Source organism: Erinaceus europaeus, chromosome 6 (genome assembly GCF_950295315.1).
Source record: "Erinaceus europaeus chromosome 6, mEriEur2.1, whole genome shotgun sequence".
In the NCBI taxonomy this organism is placed as follows: domain Eukaryota; kingdom Metazoa; phylum Chordata; class Mammalia; order Eulipotyphla; family Erinaceidae; genus Erinaceus; species Erinaceus europaeus.
In genome coordinates this window covers 22,561,590-22,585,375 of record NC_080167.1, presented here as the reverse complement: position 1 = coordinate 22,585,375, position 23,786 = coordinate 22,561,590, and the positions used below count along the sequence as shown (strand labels likewise).

Here is a 23,786-nt window from a genome sequence, read left to right as displayed (position 1 = left end):
AACATATTTCCACATAGAAAAAAAAAGAGACAATACAACATGACTTTTCAGACAACCCTGGCAGAAAGCAGCAACTTGTGATTTCAGTGACAGTTGCTCTCTATTTTTAAAAATATTTATTTATTTATTTATTTTCTCTTTTGTTGCACTTGTTTTTTTTTATTGTTGCTGTGGTTATTATTGTTGTTGTTATTGATGTCATCATTGTTGGATAAGACAGAGAGAAATGGAGAGAGGAGGGGAAGACAGACAGAGGGAGAGAAAGAGAGACACCTGCAGACCTGCTTCACTGCCTGTGAAGTGACTCCCCTGCAGGTGGGGAGCCGGGGGCTCGAACCGGGATCTGTTCAACAGTCCTAGCCCTTCATCACATTCATCCTCTACCTCTTCTGTCTGTCCCACCTCTGCCAACCAACACTCAACCCTGTAAAATTATCCTTCAAATATGTGGGAGAATAAAGGTTTTTTTAAAAAAATATTCAAGAACTAAAGGAATTTGCCACAATCAACCCCACCTTACAAGAACTACTGAACCAAGTCCCACAAGAAATGAGGAAGCAAAGAAATACATGTTTCAAACACAAAGTTGCAGATGCTACCATGACGCCAACCTGACTCCCCGGACAAACAACCTCACCAATGTACCCTGGAACCCCACCTCTCCAGAGCCCTGCCCCAGTAGGGAAAGATAGGGACAGGCTGGGAGTATAGAACAACCTGCCAACGCCCATGTTCAGTGGAGAAGCCATTACAGAAGCCAGACCTCCCACCCTCTGTGCTCCATAATAACCCTGGCTCCATGCTATCAGAGAGATAAAGACTAGGAAAGCTTCCAATGGAAGGGAGTGATAGGGAACTCTGGTGGTGGGACATGTGTGGAATTTTACCCCTTTGATCCTATGGGTTTGTTGATTTTTTTGTTATAAAGATAAATTAAATTTAAAAGTTTTTAAAAGAAAGAGGAGAGAGGAAAAACCAGTCCTCATGCATGGTAAAGATGTGCTGCACTGCATTAGTTATCCTTGGAGCCCTAAAGCCCACACTGTATAACCGAACCCCACTGTTTAACATCAGGTTTATTTCCCTATTAGAACCTTCTCAGTGTGTTTGATGGAGAGAGACTGGTTCCGTAGATCTTGGAGCTGGGTCAGACTTGGTCATTGCTGTCAAAGCACTTCTAGGGCAATGCAGAGTCTGACTCACATGGAGGAGTTTGTGTCTCACTTCCCCATCTGTCTGTGTCACTGTGGGTATTATCACTATCATCCCATGAGAGACAGTGATATTCGGCCTTGACTTCAGCCTCAACCCCACTGATGGTCAGTGTGGCTATGTTTCCAGAAATGGAGCCTGAAAACCGGTCAGGGATCCCTGAGAGTCAGTCACTTTCATTATAAATGATCAGCCTAGGGGCCTGCCCTGACCTCTGCTGGTACCAATTAGGATAGTATTCTTCCAGTATATTTCCTCAGCAAGTAATTGTGGCTGTCTGTCCCAATTTCAGTGACACTGAGGATGGTTGTGTCAGTTGATTGGAGGCCATGGAACCTGAAATAGAAAGGAAACAGAGTTAGTCTAAGATCAACTCATTTCCTGAGTCCTCATAACTAAGGCTGTGACTGGACTGAGCTGAGGGTTTAAGGCCCAGCTCATGGCACTGTGTGGCTGAGCATGGGGTAGATCCAGGAGGCAGCACCTGTCCAGAGAGTGAAAAAGGTGAACAAAAGAGGCATCCAAGCATGACAGAGACAACCCAGAGCTCTGCCTGCTGAGACCTCACAGCACTGCTGGACTTGCCCAGGCCTATCTTATTCGCTCCTGGGGCATATTGGGGCAAGGAGGCTTCCGTTTTTATGCAAATTTAACTTCTTCTGGGCTCCTCATGACAATGGGAGTTATCACTTTGCAATATGCATGACCTATGCTCAGGTCCAGACCACAACACAATGAAGAAAGCTTCAGTGATATGCTCTATTTCTCTCTCTCTCCCTCTCTTTTTCTTAATAAAGGAAAGACAGAGAGAAATGGTGAAGGAAAGAGAAAGGAAGAAAGGAAGCAAGGAAGAAAGAGGGAAAGAAAGAAAGAAAAGAAAGAAAGAAAGAAAGGAAGAAAGAAAGAAAGAAAAAAGAAAGAAAGAAAGAAAGAAAGAAAGAAAGAAAGAAAGAAAGAAAGAAAGAAAGAAAGACAGGCAGACGTAGTAGTAAAGAGATGGATTCATTCGCAGCAGCTGTGGGACCATCATCCTTGTGTTGTCTACAGGGTCAATCCTGTTTCATACTTGGCATCCCATTAAACCTCGTTAGGATGTTTGTTATCATTACATGTACGATATTTACTTATTAAAGGACTTTTTTTTGAAGAGTCACCCCAAATTCTAGTTTCATTTTGCATGTGATAGTTTCACTGGGTGATGGTAAGACATATTATGCCCTTGATAGAATGATAGGTAAGAATTCAAAATATTTTCATCAATGTAGTGAAGGCTGTGTAAACTATCAGAAACCATTCCTAGCTGGGGCATGAACTTCCAGCTCCATGGTCTGTGAGGGTCTGAGTGTTAAAGATTTGACACTGTTATCCCTCCAGAGAAACTGGCCATTATCAAAGCCAAAACAGTTGAGGGCCAGAGCTGACTTGAGCAGTGAATGTTCACCTCACTCAGGAGAGTGTTCTCTACAGGAGGTTGTGGGTGTCAAATCCAGGGACCAGGAACCCCACCTGCCCTGCTGCCCTAGGTTAATTTGAACACAACACAGCAGCCACACATCAGAGTCAGCTGAAGCAGGGAATAGGAAATAGAAATGGGAGTTCAAGACATCTCTGGATGTGCTCAGGACACAGAGTTGTTCTTCTTCTTCTTCTAGCGTTTGCCCTTCTTCCGTAGCCAGTCAACAGCGTCAGGTTGAGCCTGATGTAAAGTTTCGAGACCTCCTTTGAATCTGGAGAGGTGGCAGTCATTAACTATGTGGGTCATAGTCTGTCTGTAGCCGCAGGGGCAGTTCGGGTCGTCTCTGGCTCCCCAGCGATGGAACATAGCAGCGCACCGGCCATGGCTTCATACTGGATTCTCGTATCACCAAGCTGCACATTAAGCTCACGTGAGGCCGAGGCATGGTGTAGGTGGAAAACAGATGATACCATTTTAGCAGTGCTAGGAATTAGTCGCCATTTTTTACAGTAATCAGATATCAGAGACATGTCTTTCGTGAGTGTATCCTCGAGGATGTCGAACTTGGATGCCTGAGTTGCACAGCAGATGTCATCGGCGTAGATGAACTTCCTTGAAGAAGTTTCTGGGAGGTCATTGATGTAAATAATAAATAGCGTAGGAGCCAGAACAGAGCCCTGGGGGAGGCCACTTGAGACAATTCTCCATCTGCTAGACTTGTCACCCAGATGCACCCGGAATCTTCTGTTTTGGAGAAGAAACGATATAGTGTTGGCCACCCATGGAGGCAGGTTAACCACCATGAGATACTGATAATGAAGCAACCTATATTTCCAGGTGAGGGAATGTCATGTTCCCTCAGTGTCATGAATGACACTATGTGAACTTGATCATTGGAATGTTTTCTCTGCAGAAATGATAATTGTGATGAGTTTAATCATGAACACCTGTTGGCCCCAGAATGATCCCTCAAGAATCTCCCCTGGCAGCTCTAACCAGTCTCTGACCTGGTTGCTCCTGGTGCAGCTCTGATGCCCCCTCCTGGTGGAGAACTTAGACAAGGAACTGCTCACCTATGGGTCATCACAATGCACTCTTTCCCTGAAAGCATGTACAGCATCACTCTGTTATCTCTGCATTAACAAAGGTTGAGTACGTCAGCAAAGAAAAAGTTCTCAGGGTCATGTTCCAGGATTGAAATAACATAACATGTATAGACCCCTGTTATTAAATCATGGAAAATCCATTATTTTGCAAATTGTTAGTAAAATTTTTGTGACATTTAAGAGAGTCCCAGATTTTCTATATTTGGGTTTTTTGTTTTGTTTTGTTTTTTACCAGAGCACTGTTTAGATCTGGTGGTGAGGAGAACTGAACCTGGGACTTTAGTGGCTCAGGCATGAGAGTCTCTTTGCAGGATTTTATCTAATGCCACTACTATTCCAATTAGAGTATTGGAATTATTTATTTATTATTACTATTATACTGTTGATTTCATCTTACTTCTCTTAGGGTTTTGTTAAGTTCTATAGTCGTAGATATTTGTTTTCGGGAGAGGGCTATCATATCAGTTCTGCTCCCAGTTACTCCATGGCCACACCTCCCTGAAGTCCTCTGCCAGATGTTTTATAGACACAGATGAATAAAGAAAGAATCAAAGGGGTAGAGAATTGAGATAAAGAGAGATACCTGCACACTGATTCATTACTCATGAAGCTCTCTCCCTGCAGATGGTGATTGGTGGGCTTGGCTCTAGGTCCTGTAAAGTGGGCGCTCTAACATATGCACCACCACATGGGCCCTTAACTGGACATTTTACTTCAATTTAATTAAATAGAGCAAGCAACTGCTGTGCTCAGACCCTCCTCCACAATAATCGAAGAACTCATCTAGCAAAAGGAGACTTTTGGGGGAGGATTAAAGTGAGGACAGTGACACCCTTGTAGCATAATGTAGGGTGCATCAGTGGTCAGGCAGATTCCCCTTGTACTATATTGAGGGAGTGATATCTCGGTTTCATTTAATGTCAATTTGCTTGCTTTTTCAAACTGGAAAACTGGTTCGGAGTTAGGGTTAGGATTAAGGGTTAGGGTAAGGATTATGGGTTAGGGTTAGGATTAGGGTTAGGGTTACAGTTACAGTTACTTACCTCTCCATCTCCCCTCTTTAAATTTCTCTGTCTCCCTCCAATAAACAAATATTTTTGAAACTGTAAACCAGCAGAACACCTGGGAAACTTGTCAGCTTTTTAGATAACTAAAATTATCTCCACCACATTCATAACAATTCCCTTTCCCAGCACTTTAATGAAATGAAAATCGTTTCCACTAGAAAACCATGACAAATGTTTCAAGTTGGATTTGAAGCATCCAATAGAGGAATTAGAAACTCATAAAATTTACAAAGGCATCTTCCTCTTTTTCTTTCTTCTTGATAGAGGGTAGAGTTGTAGAGAGAAAGATTCACTACTAGTGAAGTATTTCCCCACTGCATGTGGGAGCTGATGACATGACAAATATTCATATTCTAGGATTCCACTTGCAAAGAGCCCATTCTTTTAACTGACAGAGATCATTCTTCGAGAACGGAGAATGTAAACACAGAGGGGTCTGGAGGTATATGGGCGATGTATAGGGGTGAATACCATGATGTGTAAACCTCATACTCCCATATGCATTTGTTAAAGTCCATAGAACACTGCACTAGAAACTGATTTTAGTGAATGTAAGTTGTTCCTATTTTTTTTTTAAAAAAAGTCTTCCTCTGCTGATGTGCAGAAGGAATATTTTTAATAATTAAATTATTTTTATTTATTTATTGGCTATAGACAGCCATAAATTGAGTGGGGATAAAGAAGAAGATACCTGCAGCTCTGCTTCACCACTTGTAAAGCTTTCCCCCTGCTGGTGGGGACCAGGGGCTTGAACCTCAGTCTTTGCACATTGTAACTTGCACTCAACCAGGTGCACTACTACCTGGCCCCCTAAAAATTTTTTTTAATTTTTTTTTATTTATTCCCTTTTGTTGCCTTTTGTTTGTAGTTATTATTATGGTCCTCGTTGTTGCATAAGACAGAGAGAAATGGAGAGAGGAGGGGAAGATAGAGAGGGAGAGAGAAAGAGACACTTGCAGACCTGCTTCACTGCTTGTGAAGTGACTCGCCTGAATGTGGGGAGCCAGGGTATTGAACTGGGATCCTTAAAGCTGGTCCTTGCGTTTTGCACCACGTGTGCTTAGCCCGCTGCACTACCACTTGATTCCCAAAAAATAAATATTTAAGTAAAACATGGCAGGCGAAGATCTTCATTTGCAAACTGAAAAGTGAAGTTAGAGGTGAATATGCAGGATTCTGGATAGATAGCACAGTCTGAAGAGAGCGTGAGATGGAGGAAGCAGGTGTGGGGAGAGAAGAACAGTTGTTTCAGCAGTCCTCCCCTAACCCTACCCAGGACCCCCTCCCCATGGAGACAATGAGTTGGAGGTATAAGCAACTCCAATAAATAATGAGTGGAAGGGTTTTTCCAGAACCTTAATCCAAGGCTACCAGTTGCATTGGCATCTCCAATTCAAGAAGGGCAGACCATTGAATGCAAATCTATGCTAAAATATCTAGAGTGCTTCAACTTTTATCTCAACCTTAAGCCTTAGGGCCTCACTTTGTTAATTTCCTGAGGTCAGAAGAAAGGGCAAATAAGAGTTTCAAGGTGGGAGTTTATTCAACTGTGGATGTGTCTTCAAAGGGAACATCAGTCATGCTCTGTGATTTGACAGTGTCTTGAGGGACTTGTACTAATTAAGGTCCTTAAACTAGAAATCACAGTGCCCCTAGAGTCTTCAGGCTGTGCATCTTCCTGCACATGTTATTAACACAGATAGGGGTATGGATCAATCTGTCAATGCCCATGTTCAGCAGGATGCAATTGCAGAAGCCAGAACCTTGGGTCCATACTCCCAGAGGGTTAAAGAATATGAAAGCTGTCAGGGGAGGGGATGGAATATGGAGTTCTGATGGTGGGACCTGTGTGGAGTTGTACCCCTCTTAGCCTATGGTTTTGTCAATGTTTCCTTTTTTAAAAATGTTTATTTATTTTAATTTTTATTATCTTTATTTATTTATTGAATAGAGACAGCCAGAAATTGAGAGGAGGGGAGATAGAGAGGGAGAGAGATAGAGAGACAACTGTAGACCTGCTTCACCACTCACAAAGCTTTCCTTCTGCAGGTGGGGACTGGGGACTCAAACCTGGGTCCTTGTGCGCTGTAACATGTACACTCAACCAGATGTGCCACCACCTGGCTCCAATGTTTCCTTTTTATAAGTAAAAAATTTAAAAAGCAAAGAGTTGCTGAAATAGCAGTGGTAAACTTATTGCACTATAGACACTTATTAATTTTTAGTGGTAACCCCTGAAACTTAAACACTGCTAAAATGCAATGCTGCTTCAATTTTTAAACCTATATTTGGGTAAGGGAAACAGCATAATGGTGATGCAAAAGTCTCATGCCTGAGACTCCAAGGTCCCAGGTTCAAGCCTCCACACTACCAAACGCTAGAGCTTAGCAGTGCATGTGTAGGAATAAACAAATACAATAAAAATAAAACTGATACCTTTATGAAATCTGAGAGGTGGTGCAGTGAATAAAATGTTGGATCTTAAACATGAGATACTGAATTGGATTTCCCCCAGTATCCAACGTGCAAGCGTGGTGCTCTGGTTCTCTCTCCTCTCCTCTCCCCTCCCCTCCCCTCCTCTCCTCTCCTTTCCTCTCCTCTCCTCCCCTCTCCTCTCCTCCCCTCTCCCTCTCTCATAATAAGTAAATAAATAAGTAGATCTATTAATTTAAAAATGTATGCTCTGAGGTAGTAAGTACTCATGTCATGGATTTGTACCTTGGGGTGGTGGGTTAACATTTTTATAGAAATTACATTTCTATATATGAACAAAATCCAAATTCTTTGATAATCATTATTAGATTTGTGTGGTAGTAAAGCGTTAGATTTATGAAGCATAAAATAAGTCGGGAGTCGGGCTGTAGCGCAGCGGGTTAAGCGCAGGTGGCGCAAAGCACAAGGACCGGCATAAGGATCCCGGTTTGAACCCCGGCTCCCCACCTGCAGGGGAGTCGCTTCACAGGCAGTGAAGCAGGTCTGCAGGTGTCTATCTTTCTCTCCTCCTCTCTGTCTTCCCTTCCTCTCTCCATTTCTCTCTGTCCTATCCAACAACGACAACAACAATAATAACTACAACAATAAAACAACAAGGGCAACAAAAGGGAATAAAGAAATAAAATAAATATTTAAAAAAAAGAAAAAAATAAGTCAAGCGGGAGTCACACGGTAGTACAGCGGGTTAAGCGCACATGGCGCAAAGCGAAAGGACGGGCGCAAGGATCCGGAGTCGCTTCACAGGCAGTGAAGCAGGGCTTCAGGTGTCTATCTTCCTTTCCTCTCTCCATTTCTCTCTGTCCTATCCAAGGACTACAACAATAAAACAACGAGGGCAACAAAAGGGAATAAATACATAATAAAAGAATTTTAAAAAAATAAGTAAGTCAGGCAGAGATGGGAGACCAATTAAAGAAAAGCTTTTTAATCAGACAAGAAGAGCCAAGAGTAGCAGACTTTCCATGGCCCGTTAGGGGGCTTAGAGTGGAGAGCCACCCCAGCATAGGCTGGGGACATTTTTATATTGTACAGGACTTGTTTGCTTTCAGCCTAGAGGTCCCTGGCGGTCCCTGGAAGTTGATATCATCCCATGTTTTATGGCCCAATTCTAGTTGGATAGGTCCATATATTCTAATTCTAGTTGAGGATGTTTGATGTAGGTAGGAATAAATTTCTGTATGGGTAAGGGTTTTACTCTTTCTGTTTCAGCAAGATAACCTCTTCCGATGAGATTAGAGAGGTCAGATCTTCAGTTATAACAGTGATATTTGATTCAATTGGCTAGCAGAAAATTGCTATCTTTACTTGGGTTAGATTTGATTAACACCATGAAACAAAAAACTATCCACTGTCTAAATCAGAACCAGCTGAATCCAAGTCACACAGAGAAGGGACATAAACTTCGGGAGGAAATAATTCTCTGACTCTGTATTTCCCAATGAGAGAGCCATGGCTATATCTAAATTTCCACTACAGCAAGTGGAAATTTACCTCTCAGAATACATTTATTCAGTCACAAAATATGAAAGAGATAATGAACTTACAGGAAATATTTACAAAATGCAAGCATACAGATTATTGAGACAACTATTCATCTTTCTCAGAACCTGTGTTCCTGTGTTCTGAGTTCCTGTGTCTTGTGGATTTATATAGTACATGAAACAGTTTGATTTTCTTTGACTTTCTGCTCTCCAGCTATCAACATTAGCATAGCCCTGTTACAGGGGATAGGAAACATTTGCTGGAGGCTCAGGGATACTTGGTTTACATGGCCCTGCAGGTTTGCATATGCAATTTCCTTCTACTCTTCCTTATTTTATTTATTTTTTTTCTTTTTGCCTCCAGGGTTATTGCTGGGGCTCGGTGCCTGCACCACAAATCCACTGCTCCTGGAGGGAGCAAACCAACATGAAGAATCCCAACAGTCCTCAGCCTGGGCCCCACTGATGATAAAGTTGCCTTTGTTCCCGGAAGTGAAAGCAAAGGAGCCGTCAGGGATTGATGCTCACTGTACTTGTAAATGATCCTCACAGGGTCCTGACCTGGCTTCTGTCAGAAGCAGTGAGTATTATGTCTCCTCAGTGCAACCCCAGAGCAGGTAATTGTGATAGTCAGTCCCAGGAACATTGACATCAAAGACATCTTTGTCAGTTCACAGGACATCATAGAGCCTGAAAAGTGATAGGAGGAGAGATTAGTCCCAGGTGACTGAGTTCATTCCCAGAATCCCCAGAGTTAAGCTTGTGTTTGGCCTGAGCCCTAAGCTGTAGATCCTCTGAGACTGAGCCTGTGATGGGCCTTGGGGTGGGGTGAGGAGTAAAGGAGATCGGAACCTGTATAGAAAGTAAACAGGGGAAGCAGAACAAGGATCCAGGCCATGGTAGAGACTCCAGCTGAGAATCCACAGTACCTCTGGGTTCTTCCAGATTGCTTACTCCCTTCTCAGACCCTTTGGCAGGGGGAGTGGAATGAGGTTGCAGATGCAACCTTCTCTGGCCTCCTTACTGAAATCAAAGTCACTCACTCAGACCACCTGTGTTGAAGGTCAGGTAGCTGAGGAAGAAGAGTGGGAGCCTCAGATTTTCTACCGGATCCAGGCCCATGATCACTGTCACATCCAGGGATTACATGAAACACAGTCCTCAAAACTCATGTCTATGTCTGTTCTGGACTGGTTCAGTCTGTTTCTTTTTTCTTATAATGTTTTCATCCCATCTATGCTATGGTGTTCCACAATTAACTAGCAGTTGTCATTGTCGATTCCCTGGTTTAAAAAATGAAATTTTCACCAAGGTTATGGAGACATGAGGTGCAGCCATGTCTCAGAGTCATGGTCTTCTCACAAATGATGAGTCCTGAAGAATGCATGCTCAGTGAGGTTATAGATTCAGGGAGGCACATCCTGTCACTGAGAGTAGGACAGCTCATGGAGCAGAGCTGTGACTTGATAAGTGAGATGAGCTTCACTCAGGAAATGATTCTTTAAAGGGTCCAGGAGCCCAAAGCATGCCACCTTCACTCCTGATATAAATCTGAGCAAAGGAACTGCAGCCCTGAGGAAGGATGGGGAGGCAGAGGAGAGCACCAGGGCCCCTCTGGATGCATGTGGGACACATAGGTCAGCATTTTGGGACAATGACAGTAAGGGATATACATTCTCCGATGAGGTGCTCACTGTGGCCTGGGAAGCATCCGTGCACTGGGTGATACTGTGTGAGTCTGACCCTAAAAATGTCATCTCTGCAGACATAGTACTTTGGATAAATTGAGCCTTGGACACCAGGGGTGTTTCTAGGACTGACCCCTCTGGTTCTCCCCTGGGAGCCCCAACTTCTTTCCTGAGTGTTCCTGGTATAGCACTGCTGACCCCTGTAAGTAAAGGAGAGCTCAGACCAGGAGCTTCCCTTCCTGTCAACCCAAAGGACCTCTCTGCTGAAAGCTAGTGTCCCAGAAGCCTTCACTCTGTGTCAGCACCTCCCGCCCCAGATCGTCACAAATAGGTCATACCATCCAGAGAGGCAGGGCAGGGGCAGTTTGAGAACCAGATTGCAACAGTAAATGTTCTTTTGTGGGGTGCAGGACAAACTCTGTTCTCCTGTATCATGTCAAAAGCCCTAGAACTTTGTGTGACAACTTGTGGATACCCAGGCTGCCTGTGTATGTAGGAATCATAACTGGTGTCACTTTTACCTCACTAAGAGCATCTAGGACCAGTGATGATTCTGGCATTAAAACTGAACTTGTGTGATCTAGGAGGTGGAGCAGTGGATGGGGCTTTGGACTCTCAAGCATGAAGTCCTGGGTTCAGTCCCCAGCAGCACATGTACTGGAGTGATGTCTGGTTCTTTCTCTCTCCCCCCCATCATTTCTCATGAATAAATAAATAAAATCTTTTAAAAAAATTGAACTTGTAATTAACTGTTATCTATCTATTTATTTTGCTACAAGTGTTGTTGCTGGGGCTCAGTACCAGGATTACAAATCCACCACTCCTGGTGGTTATTTCTATTTTATTTTATTTTATTTTTTATTTTGTGGGGCAGAGAGAAATTGAGAGAGGAGGAGGAGATAGACAGAGAGATACCTGAAGTGCTTGCTTCACTGTTCATGAAGTGTCCCCACTGCAGGTGGGGAGCAGCGGCTCAAACCCAGGCCCTTGTACATGGTAACATGTACACTTAATCAGGTAAACCACAGAACTTTCCTAGATACTGTTTTGTTTTAATACTTAAATTTTTTTTATTGTGCTTATTTAGTTATAGGATAGAGACAACCAGAAATTGAGAGGGAAGGGGATGATAAAGAGGGGGGGAGAGAGAGAGAGAGAGAGAGACTTGCAAAACTGCTTCACCATTTGTAAAGCTTTCCCCATGCAGGTGGGGACCAGGGGCTTGAACCCGGGTCCTTGTGCATTGTAATAGGTTCACTCAACCAGGTCCGCCACCACCTGGACCCTATATTGTTAATTGATTAGTTCATCTCACCTCTTTCAGTGTGCATGGTATGATTTCTTTTTATTTTATTTTATTTTTTAAATTTCTTTATTGGGGAATTATTGTTTTACATTTGACAGTAAATACAATAGCTTGTACATGCATACCATTTCCCAGTTTTCCATATAACAATAGAGCATTGTGTGATTTTTATACTAGCCTCATTGTCATTGGTTAAGGACCAGAGAGACTAACTAAGTTCCTGGGAAAAAAGAGAAGTGTAGGCTAGTACAGGTATGAAGCACAGGTTTCCTGGATTCAGATCCCAGATTTTATTTTTAACTATTTAACAAAAGTTTTAATTTGTTTATTTTGGATAGAGACAAAGAGAAATTGAGAGGGAAGGAGGAGATAGAGATGGAGAGGGAAAGAGAGACACCTGCAGCACTGCTTTATCACTCATGAAGCTTTCCCCCCTGCAGGTGGGGACCTGCGGTTTGAACCTGGGCCTTTGTTCATGGTAATGTGTGCATACTCAACCAGGTGCACCACTGCCTGGCTCCCAGATCTCAGACTTTGAAGAGAGACACTTTCAGTACTATCTCACTGTTCATGAAGTTTCTTCCCTGCTGGTGGAGTACTGGGAGCGTGAAGCTGAGGCCTTGTGCATGGTAATGCTTATAGTATTCTGGGTGGGCCACTACCCAGCTCCTCAGAGCACAGGTTCTTCTTATTTATTTTTTTCTATTTTTTTGAATAAGACAGAAATTAAGAGGGGAGGGGGGATAGCGAGGAAGAGAGAAAGACACCTACAAAACTGCTTTGCCACTAGTGAAATGTTTCCACAGCAGGTGGGGAGTGGAGGCTTGAACTGGGGTCCAAATCACAGGTTCTTTAAGGCAGAACTGATCAGGATAGAAAAGGGAGGGTGAGGGCTAAGCTGGAGTGGGTATCCAGGCTCATATGGCTAGACTCACTGCTATCCCTGTACATTGTAAGAATAATAAGGACATTACTCTTTTTTCACGTGATGTTTCAGAGGGCTGGAGAAGGCATGGGATGAGGAGAGCCTGTAGGCCCTTGGTCTAGGTCCAGTATGGCTGAACCTGTGGGGCTGGGGCAAAAAACTGAGCAGAGTGAAGGGGAGCAATAACAAATCAGGAACCCTCGGTACCCTGTCTCCTGCATCAGAGCTGTGTCTCTCGCAGGCTGTATCACAGCCTCCCCACAGTCTTTCACACTCATACGACTCCATGAAGGTGCTCTTTCTCAGGTGGTGGAGGGAACTCTGTGCTCTGGGTATTTATGGATCTGTAGTATATAAGATAGTGTTAGCCTGTCACACTACACAGGGGAGTCATTTCGTTCTATTTGGAAAATCTTAAATCTTAGGATAAAGAAGGAAGGAAGGCTATTTTCTCCTGAAATGTCCGCTGTGGGGGGCCAGGCACTGATATACCTGGTTGAGTGCACATGTTACCATGCACAAGGACCTGGGCTGAGACCTCTGTTCCCTACCTGCAGGGGAAAGCTGCATGAGCACTAAAGCAGGTGTCTTTCTTTCACTTGCTTTGTCCCCTCCTCCCCTTTTAATTTCTCTCTGCCCTATCAAATAAAATAGAAAAAATAGAAAGAAAAATAAAATAGTTACCTGGTGTGGTAGATTCATAGTGCCAACATGGAGACCCAACCATAACCCTAGTGACAAGAAGAAAGGAAAGAAAAAAGAAAGAGACAGAGAGAGAATGGACGAAAGAGAGAAAGAATCACTGTGAAAGGGGGGCCAGGCGGTGGTACACCTGGTTAACACACTATAATGTGCAAGGACCCGGTTCAATCCCCAGGTCCCCACCTGCAGGGGCAAACTTCAAGAGTGGTAAAATAGAGCTTCAGGTGTCTTTCTCCCTCTCTATCACCCCTCTCAATTTCTCTCTGTCTCTATCCAATAATAAATAAATTTTAAAAAAGAACCACTGAGAGTATTCCTTAATTTTAATGAAAAATATGCAGAATTTGCCCACCCATCATAAGTATTTGTGAATGTCTAATATATTTTCCATAGTATATTACTTTGATATATATCAAGTATATAATATATATTATATATATATATATATATATATATATATAATTTTTTGCCTCCAGGGTTATTGCTGGGGCTCGGTGCCTGCACTAGGAACCCACTGCTCCTGGAGGCTATGTTTCCCATTTTGTTGCCCTTGTGATAGCCCTTGTTATAGTTGTTCTTGTTATAGCTGTTGTTGTTGTTTGAGAGAAATTGAGAGAAGAGGGAAGACAGAAAAGGAGAGAGAAAGATAGACACCTGCAGACCTGCTTCACTGCTTGTGAAGCGACCCCTCTGCAGGTGAGGAGCCAGGAAGGCTTGAGTTGGGATCCTTATGCTGGTCCTTGCACTTTGCGCCACGTGCACTTAACCTGCTGTACTACCGCCCAGCCCCCATAATTTTTTTTTTTTTTTACCAGTGTACTACTCAGCACTGGCTTATCGTGGTACTAGGGACTGAACCTGTGCTTTGAAGCCTCAAACATGAGAGTCTCTACAAAACCATTATGCTATCTTCCCCACCAACAGATTAGATTTTAAAATATTTTATTTTAATGAGATAAAGATAGATAGATAGATAGATGATAGATAGATAGATAGATAGATAGATAGATAGATAGATAGATAGATAGATAGAGGATAGGCAGACAGGCAGGCAGACAGACTGACCAAAGCTCTGGCTTGTGGTGGGATTGGGGATTAAACCTGGTACCTTAGAGCCTTAGGCATAAAGGTCTTTTTCAATAATAATTATGCTAATGCCTCAGCCCCCATTGTATTTTTTCCTGTTCAGCATTTGTAGACTGGGGTTGTGGGTACTCCAAAGTTTTGCTTCTGTTTTGATGCCTGTGTTTACTGTAGATTGATTGAGCGCACATGTTTCGATGTGTGAGGAGCTGGGTTCGAGACCTTGGTCCCCACCTGTAGCGGGAAAGCTTTGTGAGTGGTGAAGCAGTGCTGCAGGTGTCTCTCTGTCTCTCTCCCTCTTTATCTCCCCCTTCCCTCTTGATTTCTGGCTGTCTCTATCCAATAAATAAAGTTTAAAAACTATTTACATATTTTTTGTGTGCGAGAGAATGAGAGGGAACAGAACACTGCTCAATCTTAACATTTGTGTTACTGGACATTGAATGTGGGGCATCATGTACATATGTCCAACGCTGAGTTACCTTCTAGATGTACTCTCTCCTTCCTTTGGTCCTTTCTCTGTCTCTGTCTCTCTCTCTCTTACAGGTAGAGACAGAGAATCAAGAGTGGGAAAGAAACCACAATAATGGAGCTTCCTTCAGTGAGGTGGGCATAATTTTCAATCCTGGGTTAGACACTATTCAAGTGAGCTGTTTTGCTGACCTTATAGTTTTTTTTAGGTGCAAGTTCTAGTTTTGTTTTGCTCTTAAATTCAGCCTTTCATTCTATCTTTTAAATGTGACGTTGAGACCATTTACTGAATGTGATTAGTAATGTAGTTGTATTTTTTTTGTTATGATTTTTATGTGGGGTTGAAGGAATGAACCCAGGATCTATATATTTTACAAGATGATACAGGAAAGGACTAGGAATTAATTTAGAGATAAGAGAAAAAGGTACACTCTACGTTCAGTCTTAGGGTGAGTACTTAAGTCTCTGAACTATGTATCAGTTGTATGGGCCTTGTTTATGAATACTAACAATGGAGAAGAATAGTTAAGTATCTGCACATAGTTGTGCATGCCAAATACAGATAAATGCTGGCTTTCTGTCTCAGTTCTCCATCTGCCTGTGTCACTGTGGCAAGATTACCACTGCTATCGAATGATTGACAGTAGTAGTCAGCCTCATCCTCAGCCTGGGCTCCACTGATGGTCAGTGTAGCTGTGCTCCCTGATAAGGAGCCAGAGAACCTGTCAGGGACCCCTGAGGGTCTTTTGCTAATATCATAGATGATATTCACAGGGACCTGGCCTGACTTCTGCTGGTACCAGTTAGCATGGTAGTTTATTATTCCTTGACAGGTGATTCTGGCTGTCTGCCCCAAGCACAGAGACGATGAAGATGGCTGAGTCAGCTGAAAAGAGGCCACAAACCCTGCAAGAGACAAGAAGAGAGTTAAGTATGAAGATGAGGGTTTCATTTCAAGAAGACACTGCCATCAGTATCATCCCTGTGCTGTGCTGTGCTGTGCTGTGCTGTGCTGTGCTGTGCTGTGCTGTGCTGTGCTGTGCTGTGCTGTGCTGTGCTGTGCTGAAGATCATGGTCTGGCTGCTAAGGGGTCTGAAACCCAGAGTATGGGGACAGCACCTGAGCATAAACTGAGGACAGGGAGCAGAAAAGTAGTCCAGGCCATGATGGAGACAACGCAGGATAAGCCTCTGAGTTGACAGTTAGGGAAGTGAGTTCAGGGCCTTTCTTATTCTCTGTGAAATGCAAATTTATTTCCTTGCTTCTTAGAGCAGAGAACAGCTGAGATTAAATAGGTTTTTATTCCAAGTCTATGCACAGGCTCCCTAGAGACCTCTCTGGTTGTGAGACAATGAAGACCTGCTCCAGTGACACAGACAGTGCTCCAGTGAAAAGCACTGGCTTCTCAAGCATGAGGTTCAGAGTTCATTACCTGGCAGTGCATGTGCCAGGATGATATTTTGAATCTCTTTCTCTCTCTCCTCCTATCTCCCAAATAAATAAATACAACATTTTAAAATTTTTATTATTGATTAAATAATTATTGACAAAATTCTGGTATAAAAGGAGTACAATTCCATATAATTTCTACCACCAGAGTTCCATGTCCTCTCCCCTCCATTAGAAGTTTCCCTTTTCTCTATCCCTCTGGGAGTATGGATTCAAGGTCATTATGGGGTACAGAAGGTGAAAGGTCTGGCTGCTGTAATTGCTTCACCACTGGACATGGGTGTTGGCAGATTGATCCATACTCTGAGCCTGTTTCTATCTTTCCCTGGTGGGACAGGACTCTGGAAAATGTATTATTATTATTTTTTTAAATCTGCTTCCAGAGCACACACACAAATCTTTCAATTCCCTGAGTTTCCTTTCTAGATTTAAGGAGACACTAATTATCTGCTCTAGTGGTAGAAATATACATGGGGATAGTGTTTGTATAGCAATGTTAGGGTAAGCAGTCATGTTGTGCAACATATATGTATACACATATACATATATTTATGTGAAGTGTGTGTGTGTATCTGAAAATAGCAAATGTCTTGGGAATCTAAGTCAACACAACTCTTACACAAGAAACATGTCAGAACTTGAAGACATCATGTTGAAAGAGACAAGCCAGAAATACAAAATACCAATAACAATTTATCTCACTTACAGGTGGAAATTAAGAATAAAAAGAAATAACGGAAAATATAAGATAAAACTTGGATTGAGTGTGGTGTATTGCACCAAAGGAAAGGATTCTGGGAAAGGAGGCAAAGTGACAGGATGAAAGGACATTGGAGTCCTGTTACGTCTCTTAGACACCAGTCAAGGAGAGATTAGAGGTTGTGTGTATGTGTCAAAGACTATACTGTAAACCACTAACCCCCTCAATAAAACTAATTAAAAAAAAAAAAGGTCCACTGGCATTTTAGCTGTCAGACTCAGGCAAAAACTAGTAAAGGTATGGGCCCCTTAGAAAATACCTAAAATAATATACTAGCTTTTTCCAAAATGGAGACCCCCAAATCTTCATCTGCAATATTATTTCCTTTAGGTTCATGATTAGTCAACAATTTGTTCTGCTTTATATATTAACTCTTTTTCAGCCAGGTTCCAGATGCTACCATGATGCCAACTGGACTTCCTTGGGCAGACGACCCCATCAATGTGTCCTGGAGCCCCACCTCACCAGACCCCTGCCCCACTAGGAAAAGAGAGACAGGCTAAGAATATGAATTGACTTGCCAATGCCCATGTTCAGTGGGGAAGCAATTACAGAAGCCAGACCTTCCACCTTCTGCACCATATAAAGATCCTGGGTCCATACTCCCAGAGGGATAGAGAATAGGAAGGCTTTCAAGGGAGGGAATGGGATAGGGAGTTTTTGTGGTGGGAATTGTGTGGAATTATACCCCTCTTATCCTATTGTCTTGTCAATATTTCCATTTTATAAATTAAAAAAAATTAAGGGAGAAATGAATAATTGAACCTAATCAAAATAATAAATTTGCATTGAAAATCTTTACTGTTAATAGGAAAGGGCAATATATAAAAATATTTGAAAACCACCTACTCAGGGTTGGCTGGTGATGTACCTAGTTGAACACACACTACAATACTCAAGGACTTAGGTTCAAATCCCCATATCTCCACCTGCAGAGGGAAATTTTGCAAGTGGTGAAAAACTGCTGTAGGTGTCTCTCTTTCTTCCTATCCATCTTCCCCTATCCTCATGATTTCTGGATGTCCCTATCCAATAAATAAGAATAATTTAAAAATTAAATTAAAATATTGCTTTAAAAAGTTAAGGGGGTATAAGGATCCCGGTTCGAGCCCCCAGCTCCCTACCTGCAGGGGAGTCGCTTCACAGGCTGTGAAGCAGGTCCACAGGTGTCTATCTTTCTCTCCCCCTCTCTGTCTTCCTCTCTTCTCTCCATTTCTCTCCATTTTGTCCAACAACGACTACATCAGTAACAACCACAATAATAACTATAACAATAAAACAACAAGGGCAACAAAAGTGAATAAATAAATATTAATAAAAAAAATTTTTAAGTTAAGGGGGCTGGGCGGTAGCGCAGCAGGTTAAGCCACATGGCGCAAAGCGCAAGGACCAGCACAAGGATCCCGGTTCGAGCAGCAAGTTCCTCACCTTGCAGGGGGGCCGCTTCACAAGCAGTGAAGCAGGTTTGCAGGTGTCTATCTTTCTCTCCCCCCTCTGTCTTCCCCACCTCTCCAGATTTCTCTCTGTCCTATCCAACAACAATGACAGCAATAACAATGATAACAACAATGATAAACAACAAGGACAACAAAGGAGAAAAATAGCCTCCAGGAGCGGTGGATTCATAGTGCAGGCACTGAGCCCCAGCAATAACCCAGTTGGAAAAAAAAGTTAAAAAACATGTACTCAATAACTAGTGTAAATATTATGCAATGAACTCAGAAGACAATATGCCAACAAAATTTCATCAGTAGTCCTGAAATGAGTGCAGCCTAGAATGTTCCTAGCTGTGACCATTACTGTGAGCTCAGTCTGACAGGGACTCAGAAGTTATACAGGCTCCTGTGCTAACTATGCATATGTATGGACCCTAGGTCAGATTGATAAGGTAAAGAGTTAATGCTATTTATATACTTCCCTCATATTTGGGTGCTACTCTCAACCATAATCCGTCTTTCTAGCCCTGTTCTAAACTCTCATATTATCTTCCCAGACAATACTTTTAGTCCACCTATATGCTAATTATCAAGCTCAGGCAACAATTACTAAAGTCATGGGCCCCTTGGAACATACCTGAAATAGACTTCCTAGCTTTTTCCAGCCTGAAGACCCCTACTTTCATCTGCTCTACTCTTACCTTTGAGTTTCTGTTTGTTAACAATTTGTCCTGCTTTATATCTTACTACCTTTTAGTCACCAAGTTGCAGGTGTCACCATGACGCCAGCCTGACTTCCCTGAGCAGACAACCTCACCAATATTTCCTGGAACCCCATCTCCCCAAGAGCCTTGCCCCATTGGTGAGAGATAGAAACAGGCTAGGGGTCTGGGTCAACTTGTCAACACTCATGTCCAGCAGAGAAGCAATTACAGAAGCCAGACCTTCCACCTTCTACACCCCATAAAGAATTTTGGTCCATATTCCAAGATGGGTAAAGAATAGGGAAACTTCTAGTGGAAGGGATGGGACATGTAACTCTGGTGGTGGGAACTGTTTGGAATTATATTCCTGTTACCTTCTTAATTATTATTAAATCACTAATAATTTTTCTTAAAAATTCATCATTTAAACTAAAACCACAATGAGATTTTACTATATACCTATTAGATGCCTAAAAAATAATGCAAAATCTAACACTGGCAGAGGTGTGGAGAAATTATATCACCAAACATATCTGATGGAAGGTGACTTTGAAGTATTTAGATAACCACTTGGGCTCCTTGTGTCTGACTCCTTTCCCTGTAACTTTAGATCAAGTAACTTTCCTTAATTTGGTCAAGGTTACAGAGTATAAACAGCTGCCACCAAGGAAGAAACCTTTTAATTTGAATAAACTTGACTGAGGTGATGAACTTCATACCTAGTATCCCCAACAAATTCATCTTCAAACCAATGGTTTCTGAAATTAGATGACACAATTCACTGACAAAGTACTGACACAAAACTGAGTGAAGCTCTGCGGTCAGATATTTATATAGATACACAGACTCCATGAGCTCATTCCTCAGAGTTGGAACTAAAGAGATAATTGAAGAGAAGTATCCCATGTCTCAGACACATCCTCTGCTCTTCCCAGTTGGGCATTTCACATGCATCATTCTCCATCATTCTCACACTAATATCTCCCCTCTTCCTACTTCTAGAACCTTCCTCCCAAAGTAACCCTGTTGATCATTCCTGAAGGTCAGATCATGGACACTTTTACTTCTGGATCTCACTATATTGAAGGTTATATGTTAGTAGTAACTTGGGGGGGGGTTACATTCAGAAAAGTTATCTGTATTTATAAATTAAGTAAATAGTGCCAGAAGATTCAACAAGAGTCCTTCACCCATATCACTAGGAACTATTTAGCACACTGGACAGCCTCCTTACACCTATATCCTTAGACAAAATCTTGAAAATCCACCCTAGGGATACCTGTCCCTCACTTCCATATGAATATTTTTACCCTTGTAGCTCCATCAATGGATAATCATAACTCTAAAAGGACAAAATAAAATGGGTGCAGACTCAATTCCTCAAATTTCTAGACCCTTTCTCTCTCTCTCTCTCTCTCTCTCTCTTCCTCTCTCTCACTTGTCTATCTATCATCTATTATTAATTTTCTCTATGTGTCTATTTCACTAAAATTTTAAAAAATATGAAAAATAAAGGTTTTAGGGGCTGGTTGGTGGCACACCCAGTAGAGAACACAAGTACCTGGGAAAGTTTCACGAGAGGTAAAGCAGTGTTGCAGGTGTCTCTCCCTCTCGATCTTTCCTTTCCCTCCTGACTTCTCTCTGTCTCTAGCCAATAGATAAAGAAAATATTTTAAAAATTATATAGAAGTGAAGTAAACTCAATCCCAGCCTCTCATCCAGTCTGTCTATAATTCTCACAGGAATCTTTGTAAGATCCCTGCTTGAGGAGAAACAACCTTTAAGCATGAATTTCCCTGTCACTATCTGACCATTGACAACATTTCTATCTGACTGCCATTAACACTGAGTAGCAAAAGAAAAAGTGGTCTCTAAATCATTGACTTTTGTACTTGAATCACTCAGAGACTAGACACGAGAATGGAGAGGAAATTCTCAGATAATGTTCTTCCCAGTGAGGGCACAATGGTTCCCACATATGTGGGTGGGTTTGGGGCATGTCACACCTGAAAGGGTGCTGGATGTCATCTCTGCTGCCATTTTTTTTAACCTTATGAGATATACTTTTACTTATTTGTATTTGTGGGTAATGTGGGTTACAAGATTGTAGGGTTACAGGGTATAGTCCTACAACACATTCCCCAGTAAAGTCTGTGTTCCCACCCTCTCACCTCCCTAAGATAATGACCCTACTTTTTCACAAGCCTCAGAAATCTGCTGCAGTTTTGAATCCAGTCAGAACCCCAGGCTTCCATGGGAACAGGGGGGCATCAAGAAAACAGCTGAGCTGGACGATTGTTGGGAATGAATGTAGTACAACTGGAAAAAGAGGGCACACTCACTACTGTATGGAAACTCAGGACCATAACCACAGGGAATTAAAAAAAAAATAGTTCCACACATTTTAATGTCTTGATGGCTCAAGTCAGAAAATCAAAACTTAATTCTGTAGATCAAAGTTTAAGAATTTAATTCTGAGGAAAACCAATCCTCGTCAACTATGTATTTGTAACTGAGACAACCACTTACTTTCCTGTTATCACCACCTAAGTCCCTCCCTTTTTTTTTTTTTCCTCCAGGGTTATTGCTGGGCTCGGTGCCTGCACCGTGAATCCACCACTCCTGGAGGCCATTTTTCCCCCTTTTGTTGCCCTTGTTTTTGTAGCCTCGTTGTGGTTATTATTATTGCCATTGTTGATGTTGTTAGTTGTTGGATAGGACAGGGAGAAATAGAGAGAGGAGGGGAAGACAGAGAGGGGGAGAGAAAGATAGACACCTGCAGACGGGCTTCACCACCTGTGAAGCGACTCCCCTGCAAGTGGGGAGCCGGGGCTCGAACTAGGAATCCTTATGCCAGTCCCTGTGCTTTGTGCCACATGCGCCTAATCCACTGCACCACTGCCCTACCCCCCCTTTGTTTTTATACCTTCTTTTTTTTTTAATAATTTATTTCTTTATTGGGGAATTAATGTTTTACATTCAACAGTAAATACAATAGTTTGTACATGCTTATACCTTCTTTTTAATATCCTGTCCAAGCTCTTGGAAGGGGAGCTCTTCTAAGTGTATTTACTTTGGTGCTAACTATTCCAAGTATATTTACACCTGGCCTCTCAGACCTGGAACCTAGACCAGGCCTGCTAACTGCTGTGTTTACAGTCTTCCTAGGGTTGCAAGAGCATGTGACACAAATACAGAGAAGGTTTATGTCTCACTTCCCCATCTGCCTGTCTTACTGTGAGCTTGAGTACTACTGTCCCACTGTTGACAGTAATAGTCAGCCTCATCCTCGGCCTGTGCCCTGGTGATGGTCAGAGTGGCTGTGCTTCCTGATTTGGAACCAGAGAAGCGATCAGGGATCCCTGAGGGCCTATCTTCATTAGCATAGATGATCATCACTGGGGCCTGGCCTGACCTCTGCTGGTACCAATGACCATAATATTTCACTCCCTGGCATGTGATCTGGGCTGTCTGTCCCAAGGCCACAGACATAGCAGGTGGCTGAATCAGGTTAGACGAGACCATAGAACCTGCAGGACAGAAGAGCAGAGGTGAATGTGAGGATGAGTTTCTCTTTCCCATAGGGAACATCCCTGCAGCACTCCCTGTGCTGAGTAGAAGGTCGTATTCAGCCTCCTCCCAGGTTTCTTTGAAGCTGAGTTCTTCAGTTGGGATACATCACCTATGCAGATTGTGAGGAGAGGGAGCAGGAGAGGGGTCCAGGCCATGGTGGAGATGTCTGAGAGCTCTGCTTCCTGAGACCTCACAGTTCTGCTGGACTTTCCCAAGCCTCTCTTATACCCTTCTGGGGTCTTTGATTCAAATTTGATTTAAATTTGGAGTTTATGCAAATTTAACCTCTTTTGGACTCCTCCTTCAGATGCAGGTTATTCATACCAGCTGTGTTGAAGACTATCAAATGGAGAAAGAGTAGGGATCATAGATTCTCCACCTGATTGTCAACTAAAAGATGTAGACGGGGGGGGGGGGGAAGGGGAACTGTCGTTAGCACACCATACATAGTGCAATGCACAAGGACTGGCACAATGATCTCACTTCCAGCCCCTGGGTCCCCACAAGTAGGGGTCTCTTCACAAGTGGTGAACCAGGTCTGCAGGTGTCTATCTTTTGCTCTCCTCCTCCCATCTTCTTCTGTCTCAATTTCTTTTTATTTATTTATTTATTTATTTATTGCCTCCTATCTCAGTTTCCTTCTGTCCTATCCAACAACAACAACAACAATGAAAAATAAGATGGTCGGGAGTCGGGCTGTAGCGCAGCGGGTTAAGCGCAGGTGGCGCAAAGCACAAGGACCTACATAAGGATCCCGGTTCAAACCCCAGCTCCCCACCTACAGAGGAGTCGCTTCACAGGCGGTGAAGCAGGTCTGCAGATGTCTATCTTTCTCTCCTCCTCTCTGTCTTCCCCTCCTCTCTCCATTTCTCTC

General features: G+C 42.7%; 1 protein-coding gene and 3 gene segments (V, D, J or C); all 4 read right to left on the bottom strand.

Annotated features, from left to right (window-relative positions):
• The window catches only part of LOC132539107 (Ig lambda chain C region-like), a 304,786-nt gene extending 303,505 nt beyond the window's left edge, over window positions 1-1,281 (bottom strand). Inside the window, 1 exon segment of the C gene segment in view lies at window positions 1,250-1,281. Coding sequence covers window positions 1,250-1,266 — 17 coding nt within the window.
• Window positions 1-23,786, bottom strand: part of LOC103118610 (immunoglobulin lambda variable 8-61-like) — a 583,882-nt gene that overhangs the window by 293,288 nt on the left and 266,808 nt on the right.
• Window positions 1-23,786, bottom strand: part of LOC103118591 (immunoglobulin lambda-1 light chain-like) — a 397,547-nt gene that overhangs the window by 298,387 nt on the left and 75,374 nt on the right.
• The window catches only part of LOC103118563 (immunoglobulin lambda-1 light chain-like), a 350,334-nt gene that overhangs the window by 308,658 nt on the left and 17,890 nt on the right, over window positions 1-23,786 (bottom strand). Inside the window, exons 1-2 of one of the 3 annotated variants that reach the window (XM_060193314.1) lie at window positions 23,022-23,094; window positions 22,576-22,869 (exon numbers count right to left, since the gene is read on the bottom strand). The exons of the other annotated variants lie outside the window; for them this stretch is intronic. Of the exons in view, the coding sequence (XP_060049297.1) occupies window positions 22,576-22,869; window positions 23,022-23,067 (340 nt within the window). The 5' untranslated portion in view covers window positions 23,068-23,094. Of the gene's footprint in view, window positions 1-22,575; window positions 22,870-23,021; window positions 23,095-23,786 lie in introns of those variants that run through there. 3 annotated transcript variants of the gene reach the window in all.